Genomic DNA, 15,502 nt, shown 5'->3' on the forward strand with positions numbered 1-15,502 from the left:
TCAGAATCAGAATCGTGCTTATTGACCAAGCATGTGAACACATACAGGGAATTTGATTTCGGACGACGGTGCCTCTCAAGCACAATGGCATAAAGTCCCCCCTGGAACAACTCAGGGTTGAGTGTCTCGCTCAGGGACACAATGGTAGTAAGTGGGGTTTGAACCTGTGACTTTGTGGTCTTCTGGTTCATAGGCGAGTGTGTTGTCTGTTTAATATGTACATATTAATATGTACATTGTGTTTTTTTGTATGAAGAGTTTTTGTGGATTTAGGCAGTGTATAGGTTTGTATGTGTATATACATGTTTACGTTTGTGTGTGTGTGTGTGTGTGTGTGTGTGTGTGTGTGTGTGTGTGCAGCGTCTGCTGCAGTCTGTGTTTAGGCTTTTATGATCTCTAACTGGCTCTTTGCCGTTGAGATTTTATCATTGACTTTCTTATCGAGAGCCTGAACCCAAACCAGGGTTAATTCAGGTCACACTACCCTCCTTCCTCAGCCCTTCCCTCTCACCCTTTCTTTTTTCTGTACTTTACTGTGACTCTCCACTCGTCTGTTTTTCTCTGTTTTTCCCCCTCTCTGCCTCTCTTACCCTCCTTCTTGTCTGCCGCAGTATGGGATCTGTGTTTTTTTGATCTCCCTCTGGGCTTTTAACTGCAGCAGAAGACATTGTGGTCGTGCACATATAAAACCTTTCCTGGCTGGGATGAATTCCTGCTCCTGCGTCGCAGGTTCACGCCTGCGTGTGTGTGGGTGTGGGATAAGTGTCGTCCGGATTGTTCCTGGCAACCCGAGCCTTGAAAAACAAAAGGCAATTAGAGGCCTTTGAAAGGCATGTGGAAACTCTTTAGAAAAAAAAAGGGGGTAATACTGCGACTCGCACTCCAACAAACAGCCTCGTTTGCTCAGACGAAAGCCCTTTTTGGCCAGAGGTGGGAGTGCAGGAGCGAGGGAGGGAGGTAGAGAGAGGGAAGAAAGAGAAGTTATTTAAAGCCGGGTGGAGGAATGTGTTTGCTGCCCTCTGAGTGGCTGTATGGAGGCGCGATTAACTGCGGCTAAATGCTAAAAAACAATACGGCTGATCGGGTCCTGAAGGCCTCGCGGCCCCGCCCAGTCATACCATCGAAACGTGTGCCCAGCAGCATCCAAAAAATAGAGCTCCACTCTTTCTTTATTGATGGTTTATTGATTTGGCAAAACCCTGGTGGTCATAGAAAAACATGAAGACATTTTAATATAGTGCTACAATTTTACTAAACATTGTAATAAGACCCCCACACGGACAAGAAAATTATTTATTAAATTCCAAGGGAGATTCTTTTGTGTTTTTGTGTAAACAGTATAGAAAAACTACAGATTTCTGAAATTGGCCTAGTCATTTATTCATCCTAACATTTAATATAACTAAACCTAAATTGTAGTTTTTCATCTCTTATTGAAAAGTAATTGAACGACACATTCAGATGTGACTTTTCTGCAGAAATGGAAATCTCTGGAGAAATCTTAGCCAAATGGAAATCATGGCATGAAGAAACTTGGTTGGAGAAGACAACAGCACCTGACCTGGTTCTATCTGACCTAGCACACATATGAATATTTTCTATTATAATAAAATAGGACCTTCTGATCCTGGTGATTGAAATAGACCAGTTGTTACTGTGCTCAAACGTTCCTGTGGGGGAAAAAGTTCTTAAGGCTGTCACAGACATTGAAGTTTATTGCCACATAAAGGTTCTGGGTATACTGTGAACTGGTTTGTGTTTCATTAAAAGACATAGATCTTATACTGTACCTCGGTAAAGCCATCAATATGTTCAATTTCTTGGAGGAAACATCAGACGTTGACAGCAAAGCAGGTGTACAAGTTGCTTTATCATTTTTGGCATCTTAAAAGCTATTAATCTTCAACCCCAACTTGCATTAGCTTGGTGTTTTGTGAGCTCTGTGTGGGAATTCATCCCGCCAGGGCACTTAATGAGCTAGAAAGGAAAGTGGGTGCTTTGACGGGGCCAACGTTTTTGCTGACTTTGCAGTCATGCCAGCTGCCCCATAACAGCTTTCCAGTGTGGAATCTGAGGCCGGCATTCTGTTTGTTCCCTATGCCAGCAGGTGACATTCGCAAAGATGCAGCATAAACTCAGCAAGAGTGTGTTGCATCCATTCATCCAGTTCCTACAGAAACTTTACCACCTCAGGCTCATGGGTGGAGGGGTATTGCAATAGTTTAACCTCAACATCCATTTTAATTAATAGCTTTAACTATATCCCAAATTATAAACAGTTTATGGTGACGTACTGAGCCTAGATCAATCTCTGTATGCATTATGGGGTCTCATACCACCATAGATTTCTACAATAGAAATACATTTATGCATCGCCTTATATATAAGTATGTAATATAAGTATGTCATGATATATTAGATTGTAGCCCTTGTATCTTGGTATGTATTGTGCACATACCTGAACTAAAGAGGTCTCACATTAAATATCTTTTCAATTAGCATACACCGTTCTAATGTGTGAAATGCAAAAGGGAATGTATTTTCAAATAATAGTGATACAAATGTAATGAGGAGTGGTTTGGGGAGAGGAGGTGCTTTGATGGTGGTTGATCATCCCACCACCATGGTACACTGCTACCTTAGCTTTTAGATGCTTCGTTGTTTTTTTCGAAAGTGACGTCACTTTTTGTGCATAGCTGTGAAATGTCCCTTGAATGCACTACTATATGCATTTGTGTCATCAAAGTGTTGCATGTTAGGAATGCCTGTCCTCATAGGCCATATATCTTGTCCACTGGAAATCCTTTTCCTCAAGAAAAATATGCAAAAATCTAAACAGTAAGCGTCTGCTGTACATGTGCAGTTATTGAGGATCATCTCAGGTTTAGCACATTCGGGACATTGTCACGGGTCGGGGGTGCTCCTTTTCCCCGAGGTACTGACATCACAATGCACATGGCGGCCAACATTCCGGCTCCCGCTGCCAGAAATCCTTCATATGTCTGCAACACCAGGCTGTGAAGTGTTATGGGTGCCAGGGTTACGACGTGTCTGGGCCCACCGATAGGCAAAGACGACAAATGAGTAAGATGGGGAAGTGTGATGGTGTCACGGTCTCACAATGCAAGTAATTGCCAGTAGTTTTTTTCTTTTAATCGTCTGGGAGACGAGTAGCGACGGTTGCCGGGGATGGGCTCTGTCGTCAGGGCAGTGCAGCATTGGTTGTTTTGAAGACTTTAGAATGATTTCTCTTCTGTCTGTAATCTTCATAAAAGCTCAAGTTTTACAGTGTTTTGCCTTAGGCCATATAGTGACTGCATATTTATTCTGGGAATGTGTGTGTGTGTGTGTTTGGTGAGTCAGTGTGACAGAGAAAAAGAGATTTTTGGAACAGACTCTGTTTGTACAGCTTTGGTCCACACTTGGTTTCTTAACAGTTTCCGTTGGTTCGGGGAGATTTCGAGGGCATCCATGCCCAGTGGGAAGTGTGTATATTTGTATTAGGATGTTCTGTGTAGGCCCAGGAGCATGTTTGCATAATTTGTATTTCTCTGCGTGCTTGTGTCTGTTTAATACTCACTAGTAGGTGCAGCAAACTCTTACAACTCATGGCACTGTCCTGCTTGATCTCCATACAGCTGAGGCTTGAGGCGTAACAGTGAGGGAGTAAAGGATTGTGGGAAGGAACATGCCACGTCATTAACCTGCAACAGGAACCTGTGCTTATTACCCTATGGGGTTTAGAACAACATTGAGACAAGAATTTCATGGTCGTTGTGTTTTATGTGCTTGATAAGGTTTAGCATCAGTAGTGTCATTAGCAGAGTTGACATATTAATTAATATATGTATAAAGATAAACAATTAATCAGATGGATCTGATAGAACTCTGATAAGTCATGAGCATAATTTTGTGGGTACTTTTCGTCCCCTGTCTCTGACTGGATCATTAGAGACACATCTGTGTTGTTCCCTGCAGCCAAAATGAATCAAAATGTTCTCGCCTTCGATGCAAGGATAATTGACACTGTCATTTTCAATCTGTAGCCCTACCCCATCCCACGTGGGGTACTGTATGCATAGTTTGCTAATGTTGGTGCTGACCCTGATGACATAATTTGCAAAAAAAAGGTTAATTGGGTCAATGTGCCTTTGAATTTATTCTTGGATGTGACTCGACCATTTGGTTCGCTCAGGAAAAAGCCTTGAATGAATTTTCAGAACAAGTGGCTTCATAACACCCACACCATGCAGCAGGATATTAATTTTAGGATCCCTTTAAGGCTTATCAGGTTACCAGAGCCCTTGGCAGAGCTTAAATACCAAAAGCTGATCTTCAAGGTTTAAGTGGAGGCAACACACATCAGCACAGTATGAGAACAACCAAGCAATGTGTTAAAAAGACATACACACAAAAAAAACTAACCCTGTAGATGTACAGTGGGGCAAAAAAGTATTTAGGAGCTACCAATTGAGCAAGTTTGTCCCACTTAAAAAGATGAAAGAGGTCTGTAATTTTCATCATACACTTCAACTGTGTCAGATAACCTGTGTGAGGCACAGATTCTCAGTTGGATTGAGGTCTGGAGACTGGCCAGACCAGTACAGAATCTTGTAATATTTTTACGTAGCCACTTATTCGTTGTCCGGGCGGTGTGTTTGGGATCATTGTCATGCTGAAGATTTTTTGCCCAAAATCTTACAATATATGGCCCCATTTATCCTTTCCTAAATGCGGATCAGTCGTCTTGTCTCCTTTGCAGAAAAGTAGCGCCAAACCTCACCAAGCTGCTTGCCTATTGTAGATTGTACAGCTCCACAATGCTGGGTTTAGCCAATCTTGTGAAAGTGAGGTGATTGTCATTGTGAAACACTGCAGCACAGCACATGGTAACACAAAGAAACGTGTCCTCTGCATTTATCCATCACCCTTGGTGAGCAGTGGGCAGCTATGACAGGCGCCCAGGGACCAGTGTGTGGGGGTGGTGCTTTGCCCAGTGACACCTTGGCAGCTCGGGATATGAACCAGCAAATTTACAATTACGGGTTCACTACCTTACTCGCTAGGCTGCTGCTGCCTTTGTCACATTAAATCAAGTAATGAGAAGAAGTAACAGGTCTGCAAGGGCCATAATTTCTCTTGTTTGTAGGTGCTAAATACTTACTTTAAAGAAATAAATTATTTCCTGGATTTTTTTACATTCTGTCTCACACAGTTGAAGTGTACCTTTTTAAGTGGGACAACTTGCAAAAACTTTCTTTGCTCCACTGCATGTATGAGAGGAAACAGTGAGAAATGAGCGAAAGAACATAAGAGAACCCCAAGGATGCAGGATTCATGATGCTGTCTGTCAAAGGAAACACACTTGTGGGGCAGCGATGGCCTAGCGGGTAAGGAAGCGGACCCATTATCAGAAAGTTGCCGGTTTGAATCGCCAAGGTGCCACTGAGGTCCTCTTAATCAAGGTACTGTCCCACACACTGCTCCCCAGGGGCCTGTCATGGCTGCCCACTGCTCACTAAGGGTGTTGGTTAAAAGAAGAGGACACATTTCATTGTGTCATCATGTGCTGTGCTGTGTTTGACAGTGACAATAAAAAAAAAAAATAATAACTTTGCATAATGCTTAACAAACGCTATGAAAGTGTGAGGCATTATTGTCTTGTGGCATCTGTGAGTTCACACCAAACTGACCAATATACATTACAGACTGGATTTTGTTCAAAATTGCCACAAATGAAAGACCATGTGGTGTTGCTGCGGTTAGTGTCTGGCTTTGAGTTTGCATGGACTCCCACCATACAAAGGCATGCACACTAGTTATGTGTGTGTGTGTGTCCCGTGGTGACCCCGCCCATCCCGGGCCCTTCGACGTGAACTCTGTCTCTGTGGCTGACGTGCACCATATTGAGTTTCTGTCCTGCACCCAATGTCACAGGATTGGCTCTGGCACATTCGACTAAGTGGTTATGAAGAACCATGAATGACAGTTAAATGACACCTCTTTGTCGAAAATCTGGGGTGTAAAGCTTCTCAGTAGCAATCTGAAGTCCAAAGAGTTCAAAGGTGCCCCTGGCTGGCAGGGGAGTGTGGACAGGGAGTAAGCAGAGTCATGGCTGAGGAGGCAAGGCTTTGAAGATTCTTTGCCAGGTGCTACAGCTGAGCAGCTTCAGTGGAATAGTTAGGAAAAATACTTGGGCAAGATATGATAAAAAGATCCTCTGGTTCAACACTGAGAAACCAATATAGTTAGTGTGTGGGATGTAACCCCCAGTTATCCAACATGGGGAAAGGCCAAAAAGTTAAGGTCCTCGGGTACTGAACCCTGGGTGTTAGTTTTTTTGGGTCTAGTTGTAGGGCACTGACAGTAGAGAAGTCTAGAGAAGGACTCTCCCTCACTCATTATCCACAGGGATTCGGCTATGGTGGGGCCCACCACATGGTGCGGTTAAGGAAGTGGCCCCTTAATCAGAAGCTTGCCTGTTTGAATCCTGGTCCGCCAAGGTGCCACTGAGATGCCACTGAGCAAAGCACTGTCCCAACACACTGCTCCCAGAGTGCCTGTCATGGCTGCCCACTGCTCACCAAGGGTGATGGTTAAAAGCAGGGATGAGCCAATCTGGACACATTTCGTTGTGGCACCGTGTGCTGTGCTGCAGTGTTTCACAATGACAATCACTTCACTTTCTTCTCACACCATACAATCGCAAAAAAACTAGTCTGCATGCCTTTGGGTCTCCATGATGGTGTCTGTAGATAATGTAAATGTAAATGTGCTCAGAGACACAATGGTAGTAAGTGGGGTCTGAACCTTTGATCTTCTGTTTCATAGGCGAGTGTTTTATTCACTAGGTTACAACCACCCTGGTAGATTCAAATTAAATTAAAGCCTTCTCTAGTGAGCATGAATGGAAGGTGCCATTACAAGAGATGGAAAGTAAGAGAAACGAGAGAAAGGATCTATCTGGTGTCATTACTGTAACGCTTTATTTAATTTTCTTTTGTCCGTCCCTCTCTGTCTCAGACACATTTTTCCCCACTCTCCTCTAGATCAGGAATCCAGTGGCTATTAAAGCAACCTGGCAGCACTTTGAGTGCACACATACATTCACATAGAGTCTGAAAGACACACACACAAAACACAAATCCATATGGTACAGTCATGATCACCAAAAGACTAAATAACATTATAAATACCCATACACCGATCAACCTCGCCTTCTACACTCTACAGGTTCTTAGAGATCTGCCCGCAGACATTCTTTATGGCGCTACACTACTGTGTGCGTCTTTGTACACACGTGGGCTTGTAAACACGGTTATTACAGGAATAGTTGTTATGTCCCTGCTGCAGTCAAAATCAGATACCTGCAGTGAGTCTGAGTATGTGTGTCTGTGCAAGTGAGCACATTAACACTGCGAGCATCTTTCTCTGTGCTTTTTACACTGTGAGACAGATAGCTGTAAAAGAATGTATGTGTTTGTGTGTGTGTGTGTGTGTGTGTGTGTGTGTGTGTGTGTGTGTGAATGAGCCTCTTCTTGCTGACACAGCAGATGAGGAATGAGAAGTATGTGTAAGTTTTGTGTTTGTGTGTGTGTGTGTGTGTTTGCATATGGGAAGCACTAACACCTTCCAGGCCCTCTGACAGATTTAAGGCCTCTCATTGGGCTCTTCCACTCGGTTTCATCTCCTGCAGAGATGTCCTCTCTGCTCTCCTCTCCTCCTCCACTCCTCCCTCAGCGCCGCTCTCTTTCATTCCTGCCTGAACTAAATCATCCCTGTGTGAGAGAGAGCACACCCTCTTCGTCCACATGAAAAACTGGTCTCAGACACACACGTCTTTCTTTCTTTCATTCTTTGGTCTCATTTTACCTCTCTTCTCCTTTGCGTTTCTTCTGAAAAAGAGATTAGACAGGCTCAGAGTTTTGGGATACCTTTTCCTGCTGATACTGGAGTTGAATTCAGTTTCAAAAGGAGCATCATTAAAATAATGGTCCGGTGTCAGGCGCAACCCGGGGTGCGACCCTAAACTTGTTTCCAGATGAACGTTTTATTTTGGGCTCAGATCGCCCCCGCATGAAGGACACGTGCAGTTATGATATTTACATGTGCTGGACGGGCACCGTAACAAAAAAACTTCATTTGCTCCTGAACACGCACACTTATATAGCTTCACACAGTAAAACCGATGCTCATACATACACACAGACAAAGATAGTCTGCAAAATCCATCAACACAGACTGAGCGTAGAGACTGTCACGTCTCGCCAGAGATGGAGTCAGATTCGCTTGCACCTCTTGACTCCATATTTCTATAAATATATTTGTTATTTTATTTGAATATGTCTCTCTGTACATGACTGGAAGATAATGATAACAGTAAATTATTGTTTTACAAAATATTACTGATGAAAATGATGAATCTCACTGTTATCATGAAGTTGCTTCATATGTTACTATATAATGATAAATTGCGAATCTGTGCTAAAATCCTGATATGAGAAGAAACAAACAAATATTCCAAAAAGATCTGATAAGTAATCATTTACCCTGACTCAAAATGGTTCCTTAATACATGTTTCCTGTACCTCCTCCATATATCCTGTGTATCCTTCCTTTTCTTTACTCACCATGAAACTTGTTTTTGGCACCATCAGTGGACATCGCAAGCTCTGTTATAGTCATCTTGTGTCCACTACCAGCCCAAGCAGGGAATCTTACATTTACGAACGTCCCCAATGCGCCTCACATTGTTGTTTTGCCTTGAGCATTAAGATGGTAAGTCAGGGCCGTGGACGGTCACATGACTGGCAGAGCCAAAGAAACGTGATTAGCCAGAATCCTCTGGAACTCTCTCTGGCACAAGCCCTCCACTCACTGGTCTTCGGCTGCCTTGTTCCTTCAGACTGCTGACGTTGGACCGACATAAAAGAGCTCCGCAGAGCGCTTCTCTGTTGGCGCCGCCTGCATTAGCTTTCCCAGTTCTGCTTGACGGTGCCCCTTTCCATTAAAATTTGATGTATTTGTGTGTTTATTCAGAGCCAATGAGTGTTCCTGGACCAAATGGGGATATCAGTGTAATAGCAGTATGTGTGTTTTATTTATATAAATGCAAATCAAATTTTATCTAAAAACATATTAGGCAATGATGAAATATTTAGGTGAATCTCTTATTATTATTATTATTAATATTATTATGTGTATTCTCTGTTGTATGTGTCTCCCTCTCTCTCACTCACACAGGATACACAGCCACTTACCTGAATCTTTTCCATAGACACAGTCTGGTATGTGGTGAGATAGTTTCAAGCTGAACATATAATTTTGGAACCTCTAGTTCCTTGAGGGAGTTTTTTTTTGTAATAAGAGGCTGCTCAACTGGTACACACAAACACAAAATACAGTACTGTAACTTGCAAATACAGTGCACATTTTACTGTACATTATATACACACACCTTCTTTTCCAGTTTATGGATGGTTTTGTAAGGATTTTGTTCTTTCTGTGTTTTTTTTATTTTTATTTTGTCTGTCTGTCGATTCTTTTGCTTTCATTTCTCCTTCTTTCTGTGATATTTATCTTTTTCCCATGACTTCCATTCCCCCTCTCTATTGTTATCCCTCCCTCTCTTTTTCCCATCCATCCCTCAATCTATCCTCTCTCTCTCGCTGCGCTTTCTCAGCATGTCCTCTGTTTCCAGTGCAAATACTCCACGGTGAGGAGCACCACCCAGCTGGGAGACAGTTCTGGCGGCCTGTATGCGTGTGTGTGTGTGAGAGAGAGAGAGAGAGAGAGAGAGATCTCTTCACCGTATGTCACATGTCTGTAATATGTGTCTTTAAGCTTACCGTAATTGGCCGGGCTTTGCACTGGTGAGTGCTCCATGACGGCCATCCTGTCAGGCCCACTTGGTCTGCGATGCTGTCAGATGCGGTGACATCACTGTTGCGGAATGCCGGCTGGGCTGGAGCTCAGTCCAGACCTGCTGTGTTCTCATGTCAACATTAGCGACTTGATTCACTCGGGCCATTTTGCTACCAGATGCTGTTGATCTGTGATGTCTGTGGCCAGGGTTGAATCGAGCCTGAGACCCACTACCTCCAGTTCACTCATACAGTACCAGAGAAAACGGTACAGCTCTGCCGTTCCAGCCCTCAGGGTCAGAGTTGTAATTTGGAGTAAACTACTCTTACATCAGCCCCAGACAGCTGCTCAACTCCACTTTCCTGTCTTTCCTGTGAGGGAAAACCAAATTATACATGACCTCCGCTCTGGTGCAGGATTTCTTAAAAATTATTCTTTATTGTCTCTTCCACCCTGTCTCTCGCTCTTTGATGCTGTGTTTCAGCACTGCTTTCCATTGTAGGTGACCCACATTATGACGCAGGGTCGTGCAGTCAGGCCAGCAGTAATTGTTTCCGTGTGTCCTCCTCGCAGGGCTCAGCGCTGAGGCTCCTTCTGTGGCCGTAGCCACTGGGTGGATCGCTGGAACTGGGAGCTCTCCCATTTTCCTGCTTTCCATTGTCACTGTAATCAAACTGCTTGACAGAGTACGTAGGGTAGAACCGAAAACCGCTATGTCTAAAAACTACAACTATAGAACCATCCAACTGTCTGCATTTTTATGGAAAACAACAGAATGGAGAACACACTGTACTCATGCATGTTATTATTTTTACAAACTATATGTAATAAAGGACCTATAAATCGACACAAATTTGAACCATGCAGGATGATGTCTTTAAACATCAAAGCATAAACTAATCTGCATAATATTTATAGTTGTCTTTTATTGCCAGTTTGGAATGAAACCAGCCCAATCTGGCAACAACTGTGAACTAGACCATTCAGATGGAGATAGGCCTGCTCTGCATGCGCTTAATCAGGCAACACAGCCGACTACCCGAACACCTTAAGCTTCAGGCCAGTTTCACCTACAGCCCACATTCTCGCAAGCTACCTGGATAAGTTCAAAATATTTGGGCTAGAAGAACGCTTCTAGTCCAGCCAAGTGTGTGTAGTGTGTAGTAACAAACCACCCTTTATGGTTGGATCAGCAATGTCAAATTATACTTCAGCATGAGTTTACTCATAAAATGAATCATGAAAAGCATAAAATGAATAAGCCCTGGGATTTGTGTCAACTTCTTCTGTACTGCAGGATTCTAATCACAGAGGCCTTTCCTTAGGAAACAGAGGAAAGGAACAAAGTGATGATTTTTTGGCAAGAATAGGACCATGTGTGTTGTCATGGGGTGCTTAAATCAATTTGATTTAAACTCTGCAAAGTTGCATCAGTAGTGATAAGGACCAGACATTAAATTTGTACAAAAGTGCATTTACATCTTTGTTTTTCTAACATGTTATGTGTGAAATCGATCTTGGCGGCAAAATCAAAGATTCCCGACTGGAGCAAACAGGCTCAGTAAAACAGTGTTATTAGTCGCCACTCTGCTTTATTACGGCATTATCCCCATTAAACATGCAGTATCCTGCCAGGGAACCTGTCTGTCGTCAGCGCCTGCCCAATTCCTGTGACGTATCTGTGACTCCAATCCCTTCCAAACCACAGTGTTATGTTCTCTGGTGTACTAACACAGTTATATTGTACTTGCTTATTACTGAACTTGTTTATTAAAATATTTCCAAAACAACAAAATTATATGTATCACAACTCATCTGAATAGCTACGCTATGGTTCTAGGCATGATAGGGGCTAAAAATAACAGAACCGCAGAATTATTGTAAAAGACTGTAGTGCAAAGTAACTGAGCAGAACAGCCGGAACGTTGTTTTTCTGTTTCCAGTTCGGGCACCATTTCCAATCTGCCGCTGAGCGCAGTTATACACTAGTAAATGGTCTCAGGATTTAAAAAATTAAATAAGAATGAAACACAATATTTAATGTTGCTTGTGCGTGTGATATACGGACAGTCGTGGTTTAAAATGATTCAGAATGAGGAAGTCTAGAGCTGCATGAGAAGTGTCAATCTACAGGCTCCATTAATGCTTTAAACATCATTTAATATTGTGCTTTGGGTGAGAAAAAAAGTGACACCTCGACAAAAACCAACTGGTTCTTTCTTGTTTTGTGTGAATCCTGGGGATGCTTCAAAAGGGAAGTGATTGTGATACACAGCACACAGAGTGAAATGTGTGCTCTACATTTAAACATCACCCTTGGTGAGCAGTGGGCAGCCATGAAAGGCGTTTGGGGAGCAGCGTGTGGGGACGGTGCTTTGCGCAGTGGCACCTTGGCGGATCGGGATTTGAACCGCCAACCTTCTGATTACGGGGCCGCTTCCTTAACCGCTAGGCCACCACTGCCCCGCTAGCGAATTGAAAACACTGCTCTTTGTGTTTCAGAATAAACCTAATCTTTTTTGACTGACTCAGTGCTAGGAAAATACCTGAATTAGTAAAGGCCTTGGTTTGCCCTGGGTGTGGCAGCCTGTGTAACTGACCTTAACCAGACAGTGGAAAAACGTCACGCGCATGATGGCGAAAGTCGCATGTTGCCACATCTCATGCTTTTTAGCTACATTTTTGTTCATTAGACTGTGGCCGCAGTTGGGCCACTTGTCTTTTTTGGGGTGGGGAGACTGCAGGGTGAAGTCTAAAATCATCGGTGAGGTTTTTTTGCAAACAGGACAGACTGGATCTGGTGTCGCTTCATTTGCCCAGTTTTTTTTTCCTGGCGCCATGGCTGTTAGTTGGTGGTTGGTTTGAGGCTGGCGTAAACTGAAACTGATGGCTGAATCTTGTGAGTCGAGACAGGACTGGGCTTTTTTACACCCCCTCAGTGAGAATGACTTGAGAAAATGGTTTCACTAACTCCATCATTACACTTCTTACCTTTAAATAGTCCAAAGTATAGTTCAGAGTATCGGAAAATTACTGATGGGCCTAAACTCCAATCCCTTCCAAACCACAGTGCTGTACTAACACAGTTATATTGTACTTGCTTATTACTTATAACTTGTTTGTTAAAATAGTTCTAAAATAACAAAATTATATTTATTACAATAAGTACTCCTAGTGTTAAATTTTGTATTAAAATCTTTTTAATGGCTTAAATCACTGTACATTGTTTAATATCAACTATGCCATGAAACTAAAAAGTCACTCCTCAGCACCTTTTCACTTTTCACGCACAAAGTAGCATATCCTCAAAATTCATATTGTCATCGGTTTTAATACTGTAGTATAATATAGAAAAAGACTACAGTGGCACTTGGACTATTACAATATGTTTGATGCTGTTCCTTGTTTAGATCTTATGCATGTTGAGTTAGTTTATAGTTTGCCTGTTGCATGTTCCTGATATCTTATTAACTGATAGATCTGTTGTTCTGCTCCATGAACAGTTTATGACAGACGGGCAAAATAAATAAAAAGACTAATTCATATTTTAAAACTGAAACGCCTTTCTCATTTTGCAGTGGTGTGCCCACTGACATGTATGAACGGGGGAATGTGCGGTTCTCGGACGCACTGCCAGTGCCCACCAGGCTTCACTGGTCGGCTATGTCAGTACCCCATTCGGAACATGCCAGAAGCACAGTCGGCCCGAGGCAACCAGCAGCCAGCTGTTTATCTGCCCGTAGGCCAGGATGGGCAGGCGTTGGCAGAGCAGGTGGGTGCCGGGCACCAGCATATGGCACAGACCCACTCAGTCTTCACGCTGCCGCTGTCACAGGGCAACGGTCACCACTCATCTGAAGGTAAACCAGCATAGATAGATGGATAAATCCTCTGCCCACTCATCTATTGCACAGCAGCAGTCTCTCTGTCTGTGTCTCTCTCTCAATCTGTCTCTTTTCAGTGCAGGTGAATGTGCGAGTCCACCACCCGTCCGATACGTCGGTCATCATCCAGCCTCTGGACCAGTCGGATGGTAAACCTCCCAAAGCGGTGACCCGCCTTCCCCCACAGACGCACAAACCCAGGGGACGGTGTTTCCAGGAGACCACACCCAAACAAGCTGTAAGTCACCATCTGATCTCCATGTTATCAGAGCATTAACACCTACCTATGATCAGCCTTCTTGCTTGTAACAGTAATCAAAATATATCTGAGATTATATCTGGTGGCCTAGCGGTTGGACACATTTCGTTGTTCACTTCACTTTCACTTAAACTTAACTTGTGTTTCCATCCCACATCCCAGTATAATAATGTTCAAAAACAATGATGTATATAATATAAATATGAAGTTTGTAAGGATCAGATTTGTAGCTGTCGCTGGCTCAATGGGGTTATGGGGTTAACTGAAACTGAACAAAACTAATTAGTTATAATTCCTATGCAAATGAACGTGATTACATCCCATCTTACATCTGCACTGCTTCCTCCAGTGTAGCAGTAACCCCCTGCCTGTGTTGACCAATCAAGAGGACTGCTGCGGCAGCGTGGGTAACTCGTGGGGACAGAACAAATGCTACCAGTGCCCTAAACTATGTAAGTACACACCTGCAGCTGGAGTAGAAACTCAGCTGGGATTCCAGGGCTTTCCAGGGATTTGAAAGCACATTGTTTGTCAAGCAGGTGATATGTTATCTGTATGTTGTTGTTATGTTTTTGTGGATAATGTTGTTGTTATGTGGATTATGGCAATATTGTATTCCTTATGGGGATGTACAACTGGGTTTAGTTGTATATATAAGTATATATTTAAAATATAAATGACACTGGCTTTGTTGCACATGGCTGCTTTGATTAGTACAATTAGTGTCATGCTAGGAGCCTATGCTATAGGCCTAAGAACCAATATAACCAATTATATAAAAAAATGTTTGATTTCATGGCAAAATTTAGATTTTTGCCATGATCGTGGCATGAGGAGGATTTGCAAAAAGATACAAACTAAACAAAATCACAAATCCTTCACAGGTGAAGATAGACCAAGGTAGAAAAATAACCGAGAAAAGGCAGGCATCACAAGGCAGGTGTACATACACGCAAACACAGGTAAATTATGCTAATCGGCGAGGACAGAAACAAGCAATATGTGATGAGAGTCGGGTAAGCAATCAAGACACATGGGTCAAAATGTCATGGGGCAGGAGTAGCAGACTCCCCAGTGGCTTGGCTGGAGCACCCACCAGTCTTGGGCATGACAGTTATTAGTGTATAGGTATACACTGATAGGAATACAACTATAACAATTTAGGATGGGTGTTCGTTTTAATTAAGACAATTCACGCACCCATTAACAATGGCAGATGATATTTCAAATGAAGCATTTAAGAGAAAAAAATGGGAATAATTGAAATTCATGTTTTGTTGCTGGCATACTGATCCTCTGTTGATAATGCATCAGTAACCCCTTTTTAAAATAACGTGTACATATTTCACATGGATCACACTTTCAGATAATGATTAGATAAGCTCTTAAAATCCGTGAATATGTAGATATTCTAATTTCACCCATTCCTAACGCTTTTCCTCTGTTCAGGTTTAGTCAGTGAGATTCCATGTGTGTTTCAGTGCTTTCCGGGTTT

At 42.8% G+C, this 15,502-nt stretch overlaps 1 protein-coding gene across 5 annotated transcripts in view; it reads left to right on the forward strand.

Annotated features, from left to right (window-relative positions):
* The window catches only part of ltbp3 (latent transforming growth factor beta binding protein 3), a 41,678-nt gene that overhangs the window by 8,534 nt on the left and 17,642 nt on the right, over positions 1-15,502 (forward strand). For 4 of the 5 annotated variants that reach the window (XM_028984157.1, XM_028984159.1, XM_028984158.1 and 1 more), the window contains exons 2-4: positions 13,443-13,724; positions 13,826-13,986; positions 14,357-14,459. In XM_028984157.1, the coding sequence (XP_028839990.1) occupies positions 13,443-13,724; positions 13,826-13,986; positions 14,357-14,459 (546 nt within the window). Of the gene's footprint in view, positions 1-13,442; positions 13,725-13,825; positions 13,987-14,356; positions 14,460-15,502 lie in introns of those variants that run through there. The other variant, XM_028984160.1, reaches the window with a different exon arrangement.

This window comes from Denticeps clupeoides, chromosome 6 (assembly GCF_900700375.1).
Source record: "Denticeps clupeoides chromosome 6, fDenClu1.1, whole genome shotgun sequence".
Classification (NCBI taxonomy): domain Eukaryota; kingdom Metazoa; phylum Chordata; class Actinopteri; order Clupeiformes; family Denticipitidae; genus Denticeps; species Denticeps clupeoides.